The sequence below is a fragment of the Aptenodytes patagonicus genome, chromosome 2 (genome assembly GCF_965638725.1).
Source record: "Aptenodytes patagonicus chromosome 2, bAptPat1.pri.cur, whole genome shotgun sequence".
NCBI classification, from domain to species: domain Eukaryota; kingdom Metazoa; phylum Chordata; class Aves; order Sphenisciformes; family Spheniscidae; genus Aptenodytes; species Aptenodytes patagonicus.
This window is the reverse complement of record NC_134950.1, coordinates 133,830,163-133,851,435: the sequence shown is the minus strand read 5'-3', so window position 1 is coordinate 133,851,435 and position 21,273 is coordinate 133,830,163. Positions and strand designations below refer to the sequence as shown.

The following is a 21,273-nucleotide window of genomic DNA, read 5'->3' as shown; positions in this document are numbered from 1 at the left end:
TCATGTAGTTAAATCGCTAATTGAAGTCTTGGTTTTAAGTTTCAATTCCAAGTCTTTTGGGGAAAACGCACACTTCTGTCTTTGAGGTTTTTGTTAACATTACATTAGCAAATATTAAACCCAGAGAATCCAGAAAAAAATGCTAATCAGAAAGAACAAAATGACTGGAAAGCATGTCTGTCTTAACAGTCTCTATTTTTTAATTATTATTTTCACTTTTACATCTCAGAATTTTTTGCTTGGTTCTGAATTGTAAATGGCGTATTTCTTTGGATATTCTTGGCATATGTGCTCTCTTTCCCTTAGCCAATTTTATTGAATGGAAGGATGAGAGACTTTGGATGAATTACAGCTGATGCACTGACCACACTTAAGTCACTTTAATTACTGTCTTAGAACATATATATTGGCTTAGAGTTTTAATGGTTTATAAGTTATAAAAACCCTTTAGTAGTTTATAATAATTACTATCTCTATGGATTATATGCAAGAATCTAGAATTTTAAGTATGTTAGTTTTTTGAAGAGTTCTGTTTAAGCTTCTCTGAAAGAATTGCCTTTCTGATACAAATATTTAAACAACAGAATTAAATAAAGCAGGCCATTTAAGCTCCTCAATGAATTCAACAATTTTATATTTTGGATGAAAACACTGAATTTTGGAAGTAAGCTACATACATACCCTTGCTAAACTGTAAGTATACGTATATATAAAGTAGGTGAGGATATAAAGGAGGAGGAAGAAGAATGAATTAGAACTTTGCTCATTAAGTTCATAGAGGGCAAATTACTTTTCACAGGATGTGTAATAACTTTTTGGAATTTGTGTATGAAAATACAGCTTCTCCTGGATTTAAAATCCACTCATTTGTAATTAGACAGTAGTACAAGTACAGTTTTGTTTCATATGATGCTTGTAGTATAAATATTACTTGAAATAAGTAACCTTGTCTGGATTACCTTTTGTGAAAAATAGCACTAATTACTATTTGTTAATATAAATAGAAAATACCAACCTTGAGTAATAGTTTTCCTTCCTAGAATCGGTTGCCTGAATGTTATCAAAAATAGAGAATTAATCCATCAGTCTAGTAGTTAGTGCTGAGTTTACATATATATTCAGGGGCCTTTGCATGATTGCTAGTGGTGTGACCACCATACCTAGGTTATAGTCCAGAATGATAGAGCAAATTGTCTCCAATCTGACCCACTTTTAAATTTTTGTTATCCCAGTGTTTACCTAAATCCTGTTGATGTAAGGTATCTGTAATGTGGTCTCCTCCAGCTGTCCATCAAGTTAAAAATCTTGCCTGGAATTTCGATAGAATTATCACACTTGCTGTAGCCCATTCTGGCCTTGACGGGAGAAACCTTTTCTCACTTGTTTCCATTCAGAAAGTGTTGTAGGATACACAGCGTTTTCCTAGTCCATTGTTTTGACTGTCAGCCTCCACTGCATTTATCAGGACTTACTTGTTAGGCTTTCAGGATCGTTTCCAGATCTTTCCTGACCTACCATTCTCTGTCTTCTTTCCTTCCCTGTTCAAATATTGTGAATTGATCTGTGAGACCATGCTTTGTCATTTTTCTGTTACATTTTCAAATGTGCGTACTTATGTGCTTTTTTCCATGCTATTTTGTAGTATTTTTACCTATTTAACTGATTTTTCTTCGTTTAAAAAGGAGGCAGATATTTCTTGAAAAATGTGACAGTTCTGTTTATGTAATTTGAATTAACTGATGACAAAATGAGAAAAAAAGTCTTTAAAATATCTTCTTTGTACTTTCTTCATTGACTATTTTTGGTATGTATGGTATATTTGGCACTAGAGCAAGATGAAAAGACAGTGGGAAGGTTAGCAGATGTGTTTTTAAAAACAAATCTAAATATTTCATGAAATTTCAAACTTTGCTAGGACTCCATAGGTTAATTACATTTTAAACTTTGCATTATTTAGGAACTTGGCAGGACACCAGGAAATCAAGCTGGAAGGGTGATGGAAGGACAGATTTCACAACAGACATTACATTTTCGCAACCCGTATTCGGAGGAAAATGGACCGGTTCCTGCAGTGCCAAGCAGACTACCAGTATTGCAATATGGAAACCCTTATGCAATACAGGAAAGAAGAGGTAAGTGAATTCCGCCCCCAATCCCCCTCCCCCCCAATATAATTTCTCTCTCACTGTTTCAAAAGCAATGGCTCATTTAATGCAGGTTAAGTACCACAATCTTTATACTGGTGTACAGAGCCTTTATTGATTGAGAATTCAATAAAGTGCCTTTATTTTACTGATGAGAATCAATAAGGTAAACAAAGTTTTAAAGGAACACCTTTTGAAAAAGGTGATTTCTCTTCTATTGCTTTACATTGTCTAAACTGAAAATGTGTTTAAGTCTTGATTTTTAAATGTAAGGTAGCACATCTGTAATCTCAAAACACAAACTCTACTGAACAAAGATGCTCTAATTAATTTTTCTTCAGATGGAGCAGATGGCGCTTTTAATCCTGATGAGATCCAAAGACCACCTGTTAGAACTTCCTTTTGGGAGCTAGAAGATGATGTAGTGTGTAGTCAGCCTTCACGCAATCTTAGTCGGCCTGACGGCTTAGAAGATCCTGAGGATAGCAATGCAAGTTACCTTTTTGATTATTTTTTTCCCCTTGATATGTTTACTAATGAGTAATCACGAGTTGCACATAGGTTTTCAGTATCTGATAAGTCTGATTTATTGTTATGTAAATCTGGAATTGACTTTTCTTTTCCCTGAAAAATGTTTTCAGTGAATTTTGCTTGCTTTGAAGGAGAAAACTCTGCACATCAATTGATGAAAATATACTTGTTCCCCCAGTCTCTTGAGTTACTGACAGCTTGTTTTGGTATTAGGACAGTAGCTTCTTAATCTTTTTAAATACTAAAGTAGAAAAATTCAAGTAATCTCAACTCATTCTGATTTTTCTCTCCGGCACGGTAGAATGAGGGCTCAAAATGTAGCCATATCTTACTCATTTTGTAATCTGTATATAGGAACTAAATTATAACAGAACAAATTAAAATATAAAGGATTCTGATACCAGTATTTTCAGTTAAATGCTGAAGGAAAACTTGTATCGCATTAGATACTTCATTCTAATGTATTAATCTTATGTTCTGTCTTTTGCAAATCTGCATTTACTAATTGCCATTTTGAATGTTTTTTGCTGTTAGACGTATTTGGAAGAGCTAGTTGACTGTTATCTAAAGCTGATTAAACTGAAAGTGACAGATTCTCACTGATTTCTTTTTTAGGGCTTTGTTTTAAGTGGAAACTGGCTAGCTTTTCTTTTTAATACAGTTAACTTGCATGTTCTGCTATAAAAAATGGTTTTAGTAAATTGGCTTCTGTAATAAACTCGACTGTATGTCTTCATTTGAACAGGAACAGACTTACTACTCTTTCTTATTCTAAGTACTCTTGCACCTTCAAAAATATTAAACAAGAAATACCTTTCTGCAAAGTATTGTGCTCTTTGCAAGTACAGTAGTATCATGACCTGTTTCGCATTTAGTCTAGTTTGCCACATTTAATTGCTATTAACCTTTGCAGAAACTGATCAGTGTTCAGACAGGCATGATTTTAGCCCTGGTGCTCAGCACCTATAATGGAGAAAAATGTATTTCTCCCTCCTACCTTTTGCCCCCAATGTCCATTACTGTGAATAATTAGAGAAACTGTCAAACTTTTGCAGCCTGTTCAAGATCTAGAATGTGAGCTTAATGCTGTTGCCCACCTTTACTTCACATTTTGCATATTTAATCTGGTCATTCTTGATGTAGATATTACATATGACAAGCTCTTCTCTTCTTTAGTCATCTGCTTCAGTTTAATTAGCAGGGTGTTCTTTCTGATCTGTGTGCTTTGCCCTCTTGCAAACCTGAGAGAAACAGTGCTAGAGTCTTGTGCTCATTTGCTGACACAGCTTGGATTTTTGTAATGAGATGGACTATAACAGGCTTAAATAAAGTTCAGCTTGAGAAAAGGTGCCTTTAAATCAAATAATTTATATCTTTATTTTTTTACTTTCAAATTAGAATCAGTTGCTTGCTCCTCCCAAAAATAGACTGTATGTGTAGTGTACAAATTTACATGGAAATGAGTAGTTGCAAGAATCTTTCTGGAGAGACTTAGTAATATGCCAAAGATAAAACAGTATTCATTAGTATTAATTAATTACTAATAAAGTATTAATGCAGTATTTAAAGAAATAACCAGGGAAAACTTCCATTTATGTAGGTAATTCATAATAAAGGAGAGCCTGTCGTTTTCTTTTAGCAGAAGAAACAGCAAATATAAGATGATAAATATGAAGAGATTACCATTTGTTGTACTGGTTTTTAAAATAAGCTGTTTAAGATGTAATTCTGTGTATTTTTAAACCCGTAAGATGTAGAGCCTTTTGTTGGAGGAGGATTCCCTCCCAGAAGAAAAGGATTGGTAGTCTTGCTGCTTTGTTTAAAATATTACTGTTGTATGGACTTCTGTCATCTTCCTCTCCACATTCCTATTACTACAAGTTATTTTAGTTTAAGAACTTGAGGGTGTTGTAGTCACTTTCACCATTTCATGGCTGTTTTGGTGGTGGTTTACCTATGATGATGAACATGTATTTATCTAAGATGACAGATCTTTGAGGCCCTGGGCCAATATTCATAGAATAGAATTGTTTAGGTTGGAAAAGACCTTTAAGATCATTAAGTCCAACCGTTAACCTAGCACTGCCAAGTCCACCACTAAACCATGTCCCTAAGCACCATGTCTACACATCTTTTAAATACCTCCAGGGATGGGGACTCAACCACTTCCCTGCGCAGCCTGTTCCAATGCTTGACAACCCTTTCGGTGAAGAAATTTTTCCTAATATCCAATCTAAACCTCCCCTGGTGCAACTTGAGGCTGTTTCCTCTTGTCCTATTGCTTGTTACTTGGGAGAAGAGACTGACACCCACCTCGCTACAACCTCCTTTCAGGTAGTGGTAGAGAGAGATGAGGTCTCCCCTCAGCCTCCTTTTCTCCAGGCTAAACAACCCCAGTTCCCTCAGCCCCTCCTCATAAGACTTGTGCTCTAGACCCTTCACCAGCTTCATTGCCCTTCTCTGGACACGCTCCAGCACCTCAATGTCTTTCTTGTAGTGAGGGGCCCAAAACTGAACACAGTATTCGAGGTGTGGCCTCACCAGTGCCGAGTACAGGGGCACGATCACTTCCCTACTCCTGCTGGCCACACTAGTTCTGATACAGGCCAGGATGCCATTGGCCTTCGTGGCCACTTGGGCACACTGCCGGCTCATGTTCAGCTGGCTGTCAACCAGCACCCCCAGGTCCTTTTCCGACAGGCAGCTTTCCAGCCACTCTTCCCCAAGCCTGTAGCGTCACATGGGGTTGTTGTGACCCAAGTGCAGGACCCGGCACTTGGCCTTGTTGAATCTCATACAGTTGGCCTCAGCCCATCGATCCAGCCTGTCCAGGTCCCTCTGCAGAGCCTTCCTACCCTTGAGCAGATCAACACTCCCGCCCAACTTGGTGTCGTCTGCAAACTTACTGAGGGTGCACTTGATCCCCTCATCCAGATCATTGATAAAGATATTGAACAAGACCGGCCCCAAAACTGAGCCCTGGGGAACACCGCTCGTGACCGGCCGCCAACTGGATTGAACTCCATTCACCACAACTCTTTGTTTTTTACCCAGCGAAGAGTACGCCCGTCCAAGCCATGAGCAGCCAGCTTCTCTAGGAGAATGCTGTGGGAAACGGTGTCAAAGGCTTTACTAAAGTCTAGGTAGACAACATGCACAGCCTTTCCCTCATCCACTAAGCGGGTCATCTTGTCGTAAAAGGAGATCAGGTTAGTCAAGCAGGACCTGCCTGTTACAAATTGATGCTGCGCCTGATCACCTGGTTGTCCTGTATGTGCCACGTGATGGCACTCAAGATGATCTGCTCCATAATCTTACCTGGCACCAAGGTCAGACCGACAGGCCTGTAGTTCCCCCAATCCTCCTTCTTGCCTCCTTGATGGGCATCATATTTGCTAACTTCCAGTCAACTGGGACCTCCCTGGTTAGCCAGGACTGCTGATAAAGGATCGGAAGTGGCTTGGTGAGCGCTTCACCAGCTCCCTCAGTACCCTATGCTTATGATACATAGGAGAATGAAGTAGAGGTTGTATACACACAGCTGTAAACAGACTTTTCAGATATGACTAAAACAGGCTTTTTTCAGTCTATAAGGTGAGAGTAGGGAAGTGTGTGCATGCCTGTGTGAGACAAGCTTTGCGACTTGCTTCTACAGAACGAAGGCCAGAAATGGGGCATCCTTTCCTTTAGGATATTCATCTAGCCTAAGGAATAAGTCAGCAAACTATGAGGGGCTCTAGCAAGTCAAACTTACCTGCTGTAGTTGCTGTTTACATTCCTGTGCAGTTGAGTAATTTCATAAATAATCTGGATGACAGAGGAGAAAACTTGAATGCTTCTCCCAGAAGTGTTTTCTGGACAAGGAATTAGGTAGAATTGCTTCAAACCTACAAACTGCATCTCTGCAACTGTTATTACCTTGACCTTCTTTCATTGTAAATGTTGAGTTACTCTATTTCCAACTGCGACATGTCTTCCTTAGCACCAGGGAAAGAATCTAGAATTTGTCTTTGTGCATTTGTCCATTTGCACGTTTCCACTCTACATATTGATGGTCCCTGAGTTTTAAAGCCTTTGCCTTCTTTGGGCCATTCCAGCACTTAAACAATTCATACAGCATTATTTGTGCTGTGAATTGATGTAAGTGCAGTACCCATTTTCTGTTTGTCTGTACTCTGGCATTTGCTCAAAACAGAATTCTCTTCCAATTTCCAGATTTTTATTTTGCCTTCTTGCCCCCATATTTTATTTCTCTCTGGATATTGTTTTTGCTTCCTTCTGCTAACTTCAGCCATGTTTGACCTGTGGTAGAGGTGTTAGATACTGACTTCCTGCAGGTTTTTTGGCAATTGCTTGGGAGAAGAGAGAGACCTTAATAAATTCTTGTTCTAACAGGCAGCCGACAGCTGGCTTAATCAGCCTGAATATGGCTGCAAACTGGTCACTAAGCCAACTAAACAGGAAGAGAACATGAGATGGTATGGGGCGAGAAGTGTTAGGGGGAATGCAAGACAAATCCAGAGAAAGTCAGGACTCCTTAGTTCTCTTTTTGGTGGTAAAACTTGATTCTTTTACTTGAACTGAAATTGTCCTCTCTAGTGAAATATCTTGAATGTGTTCAAATTGATGCAAACCTTCTGTACGGGAATCCCATGTGTCTCCTTATTTTTGAGAAGTCTTCATAAGGTGTTTTTGTTTTTTTGTTTTGTTTGTTTTTTAATGCAAACTTTTTCTTCATCAGTCTTGTAACAGACTTGTTTGAGGTGCTGAGTTTACTTTTGCCTAAAGGAATCTTGTGTTCCTGGGTAATGATCCATTTATATGCTTTTCGTCTCGTACTGAAAAAGATCTAACTCATGGTACCTTGTCTGCAATATATGAAAAAGATCATGTTTCTATTCTGTTTTATTAGAATTGTAAATTTCTTACTGTTACGGATAGTTTTCTACATCAACAGAAAGGTGGTTCTCCATTTCCCTTCCCAATGAAGAAAAACTGTCAGCCTGTTGAGCTAATGTGGCTGCCATCATATGTACTTTTTAGCAATATACCTCTTAAAAATCTCAGTGAGACAGCCTTGGTTGATCTTTCTACCTATCCCAAGGAGGAAATATGAATCTTTCAATTACATTAATAGATTAGAGGTATGGCACAAGATAGTAATTATCCTTTTGGTTGGCGATGGGGAAGAAGGGTGCCAGCTTCGTCTGTTCACTGACTGCTTCTTTCTCATTCCAGTGTCAGAAGTTCTGTATACTCCTTAAGAGCACATTTGGCCTAGTGAGGCAGGATTTTTGCATAGCCTTATGGTACTGGATGGGTGCTAGGGTGTGTACCATTCCCATTCGTAGAAGGAAAGACATCACAGACACCCTAAGCTCACTTTTAAGAGGATTATTTTCATGCTAAAGCTGTGCATCAATTACTTTCCTGGGGATGCTTCTGTGCCTGCAACTAGTGGTTTGATTTTCAGTTCTCTGGAGTACAGCTGCTATCTTTGTAACCCTCTACAAAGTCATCTTGTCTTTCCTACTGGTAAATTACAAAATTCTCAAGCTCATGATTGAGATGATCCTTCTTCTGAGGCATTTGCTCCTAATGTGACCTGAACTTAGTTCCCACATTCCTAAGGAGAACACTGTTTGCTCTTACCCCAAGTGGAGTAGGCTTCCCTTTCTACTTCTCAGTGAAGACATTTTTGTATACTGAGTAGCAGTGTAAGATCAGGTGATGGTGACACTCCTGCTATATTGAAGCTTACGCTGCCTTTACTGTCTTCGTGTACTCTGAGTTGTAGACCAAGTAAGGATACTTAAGGATGCAAATGCATCAGAATTTTTGCTTAATGTTGCTATTGTGTTCCGATTTTGTTTCTCCCGAAACGTTGTTCCTTGGGAATGGGCTCTTCCATGTATTTCGTTGACATGAAAAAACATCAGTTTTGTATGATTTGAAGACCTTCCGGAATTCTTTGTAGCTTTGGCTTTTGGAACGCTTAGGCCAATTAATCCGTGATTTCTGAGAGGGATAAGCTGGTCTGTGTTAATCATGCCAGATGAGCACGCACACAGTGGTGATTTTGTGTAGAAATGTTGACTTGCCACAGTGCCACACTTGCCAAATGTTCCTGCCGTCATCTACTCAGCACTAACTTTCCATTTGGTCACGCTCCCATAATTGACCAAAATGTAATAATTTGGAGCAAATAATTTCTAGAAGCAGTTATGTATGGGAGAGATCCATAAACAAAACATAAATATATATTTAAAACTAAAGTGTGAGTTTTAGAAATGTAGTCCTGATTACAGTTGGCAGTAAGCCCAGAATAACTATCCTGAGACTCTTAAACAATGTTGTTAGTCACAGTAAATTTGTGGGGGGTAGGGGGTGTAACTTTTGGCAACTGACAACCAGGTCAGGATATTTTTTGAGATTAATCCAAAATGGTCTTTATTCTAGCAAAAAAAACCCACTACACTTTATTAGTCTGATCTTACCCTGGCAGCCAGTACTATCTTTTGTATGGGATAGACAGAAAAGGAGCAGTTGGTATCCAAGTACCTCTTGGGAGACCAGACTGCTTGCAGAGAGGTAGAGAGACCTAAAAGAGTTTGTTTGATTTCGCTCACACAGCAGAGCTGAATGACAGAAAGAAAATGTATGTACTCTTTTTTCCAGTTTACCCGCACTATATGTTAGCGGTGTGGCTGTTCGTTTATTGTTTAAAGCTTAAGATGGGTATCGCTTCGCTTACTGTTGCATGTTAAAGTGATCTGTAGAAATCGGAGACGGGGATTGCTCAAGTCTATGGTTTTTGTACAGTGTCATATGGCTTTGTTTCTAATTTCTGTTTGGCAGTCTTGGAACTGATTACAGTTGTAATCATGAAAGCAGTACTTGAGACAAAGTGGTTAGTTTTGTTAAAACTAGGTGAGTTGCGCTTATTTCTGACAGTTAATGCCTGGCTTTCCCTTCTTCTTCTAGTGGCAAACCCCCTCTTTTTTTACCATGCTTTATTGTGTAATACTATATTTATCTTTATGATTCGTATAATCTGTGGAACGCACTGTGGCAATTTTAGAGTCAAGAGTTACAGTCCAGTGATACAGTCATGATGTTAAAGGCATCCTTTATGATTCGTTAACCTAGATATCCAAACTTCTGACTTCAGAAGGCCTGGCACTTGTTATGCTACATAACCACAGTGCCAGCCTGCGGCTACATGCAATCAGACTCTTTTTGTAAGGACCTGAGGCCACATATCAACTGTGTTACATCACTGCAGGGCGCTGCAGAGGTCTTGGAGTAAGTATGTGCAGCAGTGTCCCTGGTCATCAGTCTGGAGTGCAAGAAAGCTGGCTCTGGGTCTACACAAAGGGCAGATTAAACTGTCCCTTTCTCAAAATACGGAGTATGGGCTTCTGTCCAAATAACTTGGATGACTCAACTGTGGGGTCTTGAGAGTAAGCTGATGCCCATGCTTAAAATACAGCACAGGCTGAGCCATTGAGGCCTGGCCTCCCGGCAATTGTTGTCAAACTCTTTCTGTAAAGCAGCTTCAACTAGCCTTCTCATTTCAGCTTTTGAGTCTTCAGGGGGTGGTTTGTTTTACCCTGGGAGAGTGACTGGTTTTTAAATGTCAGGTTGGAAAGCATATGTAACATCATTTATAAGGATAAAGAGTGTATCATTGGTTATACTAGCTGGAAGAACCTGGGCACTAAGTGACTGTGAACAAAGATGAGTAAGATCTGTCCTTCCTTCATATAGTTCTCTGTTTTACAGGGTATGCTTGAGGAGTTTTGTCCATCTGAAATGACAGACAGCTGTTGGACAGTCCGATACTATGGGACATTTTCTGTGTTTTCCAGAGGTTCCAAGTTACCCCAGGGCAGTGCATGAGAATTTTTAGTTACTGGTGATTGTATACTGTTTAGTGTAACTTGTAATTAGAATAGCTGTGAAATGCTCTCGGACTAAGATGGAAGTTCTCATTGTTACTGCTTGACCGTTCTTTAATTATACGGTAATCTCTGTAATGTGCACTTAGAGGTAGGCTCAATATAGATTTGCGTTCTTCTTGTTTGGGTTAAGAATAACAAAAGGTTAAGAATGGATCTTTCTTTATGTACTTGGCCAAGAGCAACAGTATGCTGAAGAGACAGACTCCCCTATCTTAACAGCATAATGCCAATACATATGGAGTAGTGCCATTCTTACACGGTGCACAGGTCAGAAGTGACTATAAGGAACACACGGTATGATTTTTACAAATTAATTGAACTGGGTCACGGGAAAGCTATAGCCTTAGGGCATACCAAACTTCGTGTTACTTTTACATCAGAAAAGCCTTTTTATAAACTGTTAATAACTTGCGCTTGCCTTTTGTTGAAGCTAGTGTCTACGAGGCAGCAATGCGGGACAGTGCATGTGTGCCCATGTAGAGGAAAGCGTCATACTCTTTTTCAAATCAGCTTTTCAAAAAGGAATGAGGACGAATGTTATATTTGTACATGATAGGGTATCACACTTGCCAGAAGCTGAAAGGAAGGACAGAAGATGTGAACAACTTTATCTTACCAAGTGACTAGCAGTAACCCAAATGTTTAAAAAAAAAAAGGGGGGGGGAGGGGCAAAATACTGAACAAATAACTAGAGTAAATAATGTGAGAAACCCACCCAAAACAAACTAAAAAACCCCACCCAACCTATTGACCTATTAAAGCTTTATATAAGGTGGACAGGCAGAGCTGATTTTTTTTTTTAAAATAAATTTTTTAAATGGCAAACCTTCGTATAAATCAGTTTGCATTTTGTTGATTCTAATCAAAATCTTTAGCTTCCCCTGGACTGTGGTAGTAGAGCAGAAATACACATGTGGGGAAGCTGATGCTAGAGCAGTCTACTTCTGCTGACACAGCTAATAGAAATGGATGGAGGGCATTGGTAAGATCAGTTCTACTTGAATAATGTGTTACATGAACGTATTTCATTTGCCACTCAGTACACTTTAATCTTTGTGTAATGCGTGCAAAAAGACTTGAGAGGTTTCCTTTTGTGAGAGGGAAGCTAAAATTTCTGTGGTATTCTAACATTTGTGTGGAAGGTGGATTGCTTCGGGAATGATGAGTGCTGTCTTCTGTTACAGTTGGGCATTCAGGTTAGCAGTTTCTTTCAGGTCTGTGTAAAGACCCTTTCTTAAAAGTTGGGTTTTGTTGAATGCATTAGTAATTTTGAATGGGAAGAGAGACCCATCTTGTATCATGTTAGCCACATAATTTTAGTTAATGCCCTTATATATCAAGTCAATATTTAGCATTGGTAAATCCTGACTCCTTATTCAACTAAAATTAATAACCCTTAATATAATGAATGACCTCTGCATTTGTCATTGGGTCTGCTAATCTGTCCTAAACGAAGCTTACTTAAGGAATTTGAGGCTGAAGAGCCCTTTCACCAGAGAAGTACCTCGTCCACCTTGTCACTTGTAACCAAGTATTAATAAGTGCTGTGACAAAAATGCCCTGGGTTCAAGAAGAACCGAGTGACAAACAGTAAAGAATTGTAAGAAAGTCTTTTCTAAAGGATTTAAATGTTAATTAGGCCTGTGTTTGTAGTGGAACTATTTTTTTGAAGGAAGATGCACACTCATTTTCTCAGGTAAGTCCTGGTCTGCTGTTCAGCAAATCTGTCGTGTTTTTGGCACTATATAAGCTGTAGCATTGTAGCACGAGAGTACTTTACATAGTTTTTCTTCTTTAATACATACATCCTACCTCTTCCGTGACAAAAGGAACAAATAATATTTTAGAACCCATATGCCCTTTTTACTGCAGGTGCAAAGCAAGCCAGTTAGACAGGAAAATATGTCTGTTGCTAGCATCTGTCACAGCAAGCCCCACTAGCTGCTTAATGGAAATGTTAAATGGTTGAAACTAAACAGCTGTTGTCAGAAGAAAAATATTGAGGGAGTCTTCCCTTCCTGCCCTGTTGCCATTAACTCTTCATAAGGACGGAGTATGTTAGCCTAAAAATGAAATACGTTTGAATATACGTATTAGTTACTTGGATAAAACAGGCAGCATGTACGCTGTTACATATGGTCCCTTGCACATCCATTTTTGAAGACCTGCTGGATAATTCATAATTCTTGCATGTAAGGCGTCTTTGAGATGAAAAGGAAAATGAACTAGGAGTTGGAGTTCCAAAATCTTGCTGAATTTACCTGTGTTCCCACCTTGAAATGAGTAGGTTTTGTGCTGCGTTATCTAATAGCAGAATATGTATATGTAGATGCTGTATGATGAATAGTTCTGCACCGCATAAAGAATGCGTTTACAAACACAGTTCTGGTTTTCTTCCTGCTTTCTTACTTCCCTTTTGTGCCGTTTTCTTCCCCTAATAGTGTTTGCTTACATCACTGTGCTTATTTAAATCTTAATTCATAATAATGTCATCACGGAATAAAAAAACCAACCCAAAAACCTGCAGAACTAAGTGCTCTGACCCCTTGCTTGTCAGAGGGGGAACTCTCGGAATTCAACCACTGTAGGTACTCTTCATTTTCCTGCTTGAGAATTTCCCATTGTGGGCAGATTTCTTTCTTCTTTTGAGAAGCGAGGAGCAGCATATTCCCTAGAGGCCAACCTGCCTTCCTAACCTGATAGAAGCTCTGAGGCAAACCCGCTTGTCCGTCAGCAGAGCGATCCTCCTCAGTGCCCGCTGCAGCTATTTATGTGTCGTTAGTGTGCGTGAAGGGAGAGCGCAACTGCCAGAGCTGACAAGAGGAAGCAGCCGAACGGGGCAATTTAGCTGATGTGCCCGACGGCAGCGTGGAACGTGTGACATGCTTGGCTGGCGAGAGCAGCACAGGCAGATCGCTCAGAACTGACCGTCGGGAGGCAAGCGTGTGGACAGCAGTGTCTTTTTTTTTTTTTTTTTTCCCCCCTTGCTGAAATTTAAATCGACAGATTTTGAAAGTGTGACTTGACATTCTGTTGTCTAGAATTTGAGTTTCGGCTCTTGATACAATGCTACTGTGGTCTGTAGTGCGATGCCCTGCATTCGGCTTAACACGGGTTTTTCTGTTCCGACTTAGCCCCCAGGCGTTAACAGTGAGGTGACCTGCATCTCCTTAGTTACTCTGTTAGTAGAAGCATTCTAGCGGTGCTGGCGCAGATTTCTGCTCTAGGTACGTGGTCAAAAGGCAGTCTGCGTTTAGCTTTGCGTGTTCATTAACCACCTCTCCTTTTGTACACTGAAGTAAAACGGACGCTGCAGGGATTATGAAACGAAAGGTAAATTTCAGCCACGTTTATGCTTGATAACAAAAATGTATTTGGAGGGGAAAGAAAAAAGCTGTTTCTAGTGGGTATTATTTCAAACATTTCCTTTTTTTTTTTTTAATAGGATGATGACAACGCTGTACCTTCTGCTCCTGATCCTCCAAGTCTTCTCTTGCATGAACGTGGAACAGGTTTCTGCTTTGATTCCAGGTAAATGTTACCTTTTACTGGTCTTCAGTGGCATGGGTAGGTTTCTAGGTAACGGGACTTTTTTACTCAAGGCTGGGGGGTGGAGGTGAAAAACTGTTCAGCGTTTTCAGTGAATGTTTGGTTTACAATTAACTGTCAGAGAATACGCCGTTAGACTGGGCGGACTGTTTGTGTTATACCTTACTTTGACGGAATGTGGACAATTTCTTCAGTAAATGAATGAATACCTTTTGTTTTTTCCCCTCTCTTTCCAACCTAATTGTGAACCGAAGTTTAGAGCTTTTATAAAGTGTTATGTTTGCTAAGAGCAAGCATTTATGAGCAGAGAGAGTGGTTTCCCATGAAACCGCTTGGCCATTAAGACATTCAATAGATTTGTGTTCAGTGGTAGCTGGAATGATGTCAAAACTATGTCGCTTTTAAAATGCCAGCTTATTTTGGCATTCCTGGGTTAAACTACTTTAACTGTATCGAGCGCTTTCAGCGAAGACGTTTAAATACAATACTTGCTTAGATACGAAGTCTGCTCACATTTAAGTTTGTAGTAAAGCTCTTGACGTGGGTGGCAACAGGATCCTACTTTTGTATTTTCTTTTGCAATAACCGATTAAATGACTGTTTCCTTTTTTTCTTTCTCTCCCCCTCCTCTGGCAGTTTTGACGTGCACAAGAAATGCCCGCTTTGCGATGTGATGTTTCCACCCAACTACGATCAGAGCAAGTTTGAGGAACACGTTGAGAGTCACTGGAAGGTGTGCCCCATGTGCAGTGAGCAGTTCCCGCCTGACTATGATCAGCAAGGGTTTGAGAGGCATGTTCAGACGCACTTTGATCAGAACGTATTAAATTTTGATTAAATACTTTGTTTTGCAGCGTAGCTTAAAACCCCACAACTTTGAGTGGTCCACCTACGGAACAGCAGCAGTGCAGCTTTTCTGTAACAGTGCAAACTTCTGATTAAAAGCTAACGTACTCTAATGGGAGCCGTGATAAATCGCGGCTGTAAGCTGCTATTGGGTTATCTTTTCTCTCTACCTAACCTTATACTAAAAAAAAAAACCCCGCAAAACCCCACCTTGTCGTGTATGTAGCTATTTATTCCCCTACTTAGTGGAATTTGTAAGGACACGGGAATGACTTGGCCTCAGAAAAAATGAGACCAGCTTCACGATGCTCTTCAGCTACATAAAAATGCCACCAAAACACCTCGGGTTTCTCTGGACCGCGGTAACTGAGGCATGATTAAAAATGTAATAAACAGATGTTTCTCCTAGCAAATTTGTGTAGTTTTTCTTTGAGTAACAGTTAAATCGGAAAGTTATGTTACTTACCCTATGAAAATATAGTTTTCTAGTACATTTCTGAAATGTAGATGCATGTACTGTGAGATTACATGCTTGCAACAAAAGGAGTGGCAAATACTTCAGTTTTACATATAGAACGTTTGCCTTAAGGGATAATGCTGAATTAGGTACGTTGTACCTTAAGGCAGTATTTTTGAGTTGAAAGAAACTGCTCTGCTTAAATGCCTATAAGTAATTGTTTAAAAAGAGAAATCATTGCTGTTATGTTGCAGTTGCATCCAGTAGAAAATATTGTTATATTTTCCCAACAGTGAATTGTGTTCTGTTGGCTTAGGGCTTTTAAAACCTTCTGCATTTTAACTTCATGTATTTCTTTCCAGTAAGTAAAAACATGTGTGTATATCTAAACATTTTATATTTACTTTAACTGCATTACGTAAATTTGCTTTCCACTTGTTGTACAGCAGCCTTGTTACATTAAAAGCAAAATTATTCATGGAGTCGGTGGTCCTTTTTTCCTGCTGCTCATTTTGAAATAAAACAAGAGTTTAGGCTGTACATAGTTACAGTAAACGATGTTTCAGCTTTGTATGACAGAGAAACTGTTGCTCACATCTATTTATGGTCTTCGTTTGAGAGAGAGACTCGGGGATTAAGGTTTTGAGTAGCTTCTGTTGGCTGCAGTTCTCTCCTGAACACGTGCAATATCCTGTTCAGGGCAGGATTTATTAAAAGCTGGATGGCATGGATAAATCGCAGTGGCTTGGGCAGCAGCTACTACATCAGTCCCCGTGGTCCATTTTAAGTCTGAGATTATTCTTTTTTTTTGAACTGTGAACTTCATGTCAAGAGATGGTCTGAGGTAAGGCATGGAAATGGCAATTTCCAAAAGAATATTGTGGCAATTTTTTTTTCTTACCGTAACTCGACAGCATATGAGAACAGTTAGAACAGGCTATAAAACCAAAATATTAGTAGTTATTGTATTACTAAAGACTTAGGAAGTCTCAGAGGTTGGCATCTCACACAGGCAGGACAACCTCAAAAGCCGATTGTGCCAAAGCAGGGACTTCTCTTAGATGTGTGTATATATGGGGAATTACTTAAAAAGCTTCCCGGTTAAATAGCCACCCTGACATGGCTGCTTAAAATCACCCACCCAGTGAGTCTGTGGGTACGTGACAGAAGCCAAATGCCTCTACCACAGCCTGGCTGAATTTTAAAATTTCAATGATTTCTCTTTTCATAGTGACAGCCACTTCATTTCTGATAAACCTTTAGAAGAAAGGTAACCCCTGTCCTACCCATAAAAGGGGGCTTCTGTAGCATCCGTACCAATTTTATCTGGTAACCTGAGCCCTCTTGCCATGGTGGAAGGAAAGAGCCTGTGAAATCTGACGTCCTTTTGACTGATGAAGTCAAAATACTCCTGTTTGTTTGTTTGTTTGTTTCTCCAGGCTGTAGCATTCTGTGTCATTTTGGGCATTAATGGGGTAGTGCTTCAGGTGTTTATTGAATACAGAGTTTGATGATACCAAAGTAAAATACCCAAATAGAAGAGTACATACAGCCCAAGAACTGAACTCTTCAGGTTAGTAACGAGTAAAGAGCAGTCTTTTTAGGTCAGAGGCAGTTTATTTTAAATGTGATTTGATTTACATTTATAAGCAGCTTTCTTGACAGGAATTCTTTAAGTTGCCTTCAGTTCTAAAACAAACCTCTGTCACTTTCAAACTTAAAGTACTTTGTCCCCAACAAAACATATGAAAATATAATTTAAAGCACACTTTTCACAGACACAGTACAATACATTCACTATACACAGTATAACAAAATAGTCCCATCTTTACCTGTTTAATAATACTGTCACAATGAATAGGTAAATAGAAACTGGAATTCCATTTTCATAGTTGAAAGGAATTTACATGCAACAATGACGTTTTACGACTGTTTAGCTGTTGAACGAACTTACCCAGCCTGTCGTTTCTTGCACTAGGAGCAGAGCCAAAACGTAGCTGTTGGCCAGATCTGTTGCCAAACTGCGGAAAGTAGGAAGCGGCCACCTGGGGCCCCTTGTGGGCCGGTAACTCATGTCTGGATCATCCTTTAAACCCAGCTGACAGCACTGTACGATACAACCACTGTCGCCTCTCTAGGATTTGAAAAAGGGATGTTTTGTTTCAGTTCGGGTGTTCTAAACGCTTAGTCATTAGGATGGTTCCTAAGTGTTTTAACGAGACTTTCGCTCTGCTGGAGAATGGCTAATTGTCATCCTGACAAAGTTTGCCTTTAAAGCTTTGGGGGGGGGGAGGGAAAGCTCATTCCTCCTTTATTTGAGCTGCCTTTTGCCCTTAGAAGAACAGGAACCGAGCAAAGGCGATTGCTGTTTAACGTGGGGAGTTCCTCCCTAACCCTCACCCTGTAGGAAGTGTTTCGGGGCTGGGGCGGGGCCAAGAATAGCACTTGTGAGAGAAGAACGCTCAAGGCAGGATGGTAAGCAACAAATGTTCAGGTATGGTCCAGACACGAAGCGCTCTCATGTTGGCTTTTGTTTTAAGTCAGTCTCTGACCATCTGCTGCAAGAAGCACTTAATCTTCAGTAAGGCTCATATGTCAGCAAAATGAATTGTAAAGCTAAACAGACACTTCCAAATGGAATGCAGTGACCTACAACCAGAAGCAAAAAAAAAAAAGGCACAAAGAAAATCTCAAAATACAATGAACGTGAGGGAGAGGCATTAGAAACTCCCTTAGCACAAATAATGGACCTCCTCAAACCATGCGTAGAATTGTTAATTTTTATTTGCAACCACAGGCACATGCTCGTACAGTAGTTGCAAGAATTGGCAACACATAAAACATTAAATCTGTTGGCAATAGAGAACTACAAAGTGCTTTAAAACTTCATCTGAGATGAAGATAATTGTTTCTCACACACACACAAATTTGCACTTAAGTATTTCCAAGTGTCTTTCTAACAGATAGCTCAGGGGTAAGTATTTAGTTGGACTGGGATCTTGGTCCTCAAAAGTTTGATGGGCATGAACATAAGATGACATCTCGTACAAAAAAAAAGTAGTAATTTCTAACACTAAAGTGATTGTTTACTAGTTCAAATGGCAAGATTTTCAGCATTTCCAGAGGGGGGGGAAAAAAAGATTCGCAGGATAATATAAAATACAGCAAGCACACCTTTTTATGTATGTTATTTAAGTATGAAAATATTTTTAGCATATTATGTTAAACATTCTTTCTTATTTATATTTCCATTACCTAAAAGACTTGCTACTCCACTGATAACTCCATTATGTAAGGCATGTTAACTAGAGTTTGACGAGGGTGGTATTGTTTTGGTTTTGCACGCACATTGACAGATGCATTGAAAGTCGTCATCGCGTTACAATCTCGAAAGGATGTCAGTGCCAAGCGCTCCTCCTCTCACTCCTGTTCAACACTTCAGTACAACTAAATACGCAACGCCCCCCTAATTTTTTTTCTCGTTTTGGAGAAGAATGTTCTGAAGAACCTATAGCTTTTATAGCACCTTATCTCAAAGTAATGAAAATGGGTATGATGATTACATGTGCAAATGTACAAAATCATTAACTCTACAAAGATACATCATTCCAAAATTACAGAAAATTTTAAAGCATGCATTTAATTTTTTGAAAGGGTTGCTGAATGCTTCCCCTGAAAAAGGTGGCTGTTCTCAAAATCAGCAACTGCTGGTGAGGATTTCTTGGCACATTTGTGACCAGCATGTTATTGCTGCATCTTCCTGATAATCTCAGCAGACACGGGGGGATGGAAATTGATTGTGTGGTGCCGCAGGCCCTGAGCTGTCTTGTAACTCTTTCCACAGCGACATTTGAATGGTTTGCGGACGCGGATTTGCGTTCTGTGGCCGTTCTTGGCATGGTACTTTATACCGTTCACATTCTGTGAGTGAAAAAGTAAAATGTTAGTGGTCGAGTGGTCTGATAATGGCTCGGCTTCCTGTTAAAAAACCAAAAATCCATTAACGTCACGGGCAAAATCACACAAGTTGCTAGGAGCTCCCGCTAGGTGTTACGCATGTGTTGGGCTTCCAAGAGACGAGGTGGGACAAGAAGGAGAATAATCTCTGCGGTTCTAATGCATGAAATTTGCCTACCTGGGTAATACTGATTTTTATCTCCCAACGTACTTTCCAAAAAGTACCATTTAGTGGGCTCACACAGAGATGTTCTTTGCTCACACAGAGATGTTTTTCTTCGTATAACATTGACAAATTTTACTCAGAGGTTCATTTAACAAGCAAACAAAGAACTGGCATGAAGACTCGAGCCACGCTTCTTCAAAAAGCTGAAGCTCCCCCCCCCCCATGGTGCGTTTGTTCCATTTTGTGTCATTGTTTCTAGATACATCTTTAGGCACCAGCAAATTCTGATTGATAGTTTACACATTGTCTCCAAGAATTAACTGCAGGGAACGCTTTAACTTTGGAAGAGTTACACAGGGCACTCGGAAAGTAATCCAGAGAAGCCGCCTTCAAAACAGCTATCGTTTGGGAATATTCTACAGCTAAAACTAGAGAACTCATCTCCACTGTAGTCTGGGGAGAAAGAACAAAAAACCCAGCACCACAGCGCACTTACCCTTATACTGGCACAGTCAGGAAACAGGCAACACTTTTGCTAGATTAATCAAGAACCTTACTAAACATACATCAAAATCATACCCCTGTCCTCTTCTTCACCTCTTCCTGGCAGAAGGGGAAGAAGCTGTTGTGGTCTCACTAGTATGTGACACCGCTTTCTCTAGGATTCATCTTACTGGAGTCTCTCTTACCTGCTTCCACTAAAAGAGCCTGGATTTTGGATAAATGAGAAAAGGCAAACTGTCTTTCATTAGAGCTTCTCCTAGGAAGAAAAAAGATGCCAAGACAATTTGTGACAGAGGCACAGCTCCGAGGCTCTACTGTGTCCTCTCTAAAGTTTCCAGATATGTATCTCAGGGTTTTTTTTAAACTATTAAAAAAAAGACAAAATCAATTAACAGCATGGATATTAATTAACCCACTAAATTAAAGTTTCAGGGATTTTGTCTTTGCTGAACCACTGCCTGGTGTTACACATAACAAAAGTCCCCTTGGCTCTTTTTAAGCAGCAAGTTTAGTTTTATCAACGTGCAGCTTACAGTAAGAGGAAGCTCCAGCTTGGAACTCACAGCGATTAGACAAGTTAGAAAATTTGTTTAAAAAAAAAGGGGAAAAAGAAAAAGCCTTCAGTTAACAGAACAGAGCTACAACTCCTAAAACTTCGGAAGACTCTATATACATCAGAACGCAAACCCCAGAGAGGCACGAGGTTAACACCTTCAATACCACTCTCGGGCCAACACCTCCCTTTCTCCTCCCCTACCGCCTCCTCCGACTTCTTCTGAGTCAGAATCTCAAGTGTTACGTCCCACTCCTGAGAGAGACAGTCCCCCTGCGTGCTGCCCTCCACTGCCCTGCTCTAACCACAGCTCACAACAGCAAGCAAAAGAAGGATAAGGAACTCACTGCTCCCATCGGGGAAGTAGGGAGGAGTGTAACTGCGAGAGAAACCGCCCCGTCTCCCAGATAGCTACGGTGTTCTCACCTTACAATGTAAAATGCTGGTCGTTATTTATGACACGTTAGCTGTGCCACGGCAGCAGTGTATTTTAAATCTTTAAGCAAAAACAGTTCTCCGGTTTCAATCATAAAGTTGAGCGTGGTACTGCTCTCGTCAGAACTCGTAATGCCCAGTGGAGTCTGTACCGCTGAAGTGGCATT

At 39.9% G+C, this 21,273-nt stretch overlaps 2 protein-coding genes across 5 annotated transcripts in view; one reads left to right on the top strand and one right to left on the bottom strand.

Moving 5' to 3' along the window:
* Nucleotides 1-15,973, top strand: part of TAX1BP1 (Tax1 binding protein 1) — a 67,946-nt gene extending 51,973 nt beyond the window's left edge. For all 4 annotated transcript variants that reach the window (XM_076331272.1, XM_076331273.1, XM_076331270.1 and 1 more), the window contains 4 exons: nucleotides 1,958-2,132; nucleotides 2,486-2,634; nucleotides 14,085-14,170; nucleotides 14,825-15,973. In XM_076331272.1, the coding sequence (XP_076187387.1) occupies nucleotides 1,958-2,132; nucleotides 2,486-2,634; nucleotides 14,085-14,170; nucleotides 14,825-15,026 (612 nt within the window). In that variant the 3' untranslated portion in view covers nucleotides 15,027-15,973. The remainder of the gene's footprint in view (nucleotides 1-1,957; nucleotides 2,133-2,485; nucleotides 2,635-14,084; nucleotides 14,171-14,824) is intronic.
* A 1,121-nt stretch (nucleotides 15,974-17,094) lies between these two features.
* The window catches only part of JAZF1 (JAZF zinc finger 1), a 207,223-nt gene continuing 203,044 nt past the window's right edge, over nucleotides 17,095-21,273 (bottom strand). Inside the window, exon 5 of the mRNA XM_076331274.1 lies at nucleotides 17,095-19,412. Coding sequence (XP_076187389.1) covers nucleotides 19,236-19,412 — 177 coding nt within the window. The 3' untranslated portion in view covers nucleotides 17,095-19,235. The remainder of the gene's footprint in view (nucleotides 19,413-21,273) is intronic.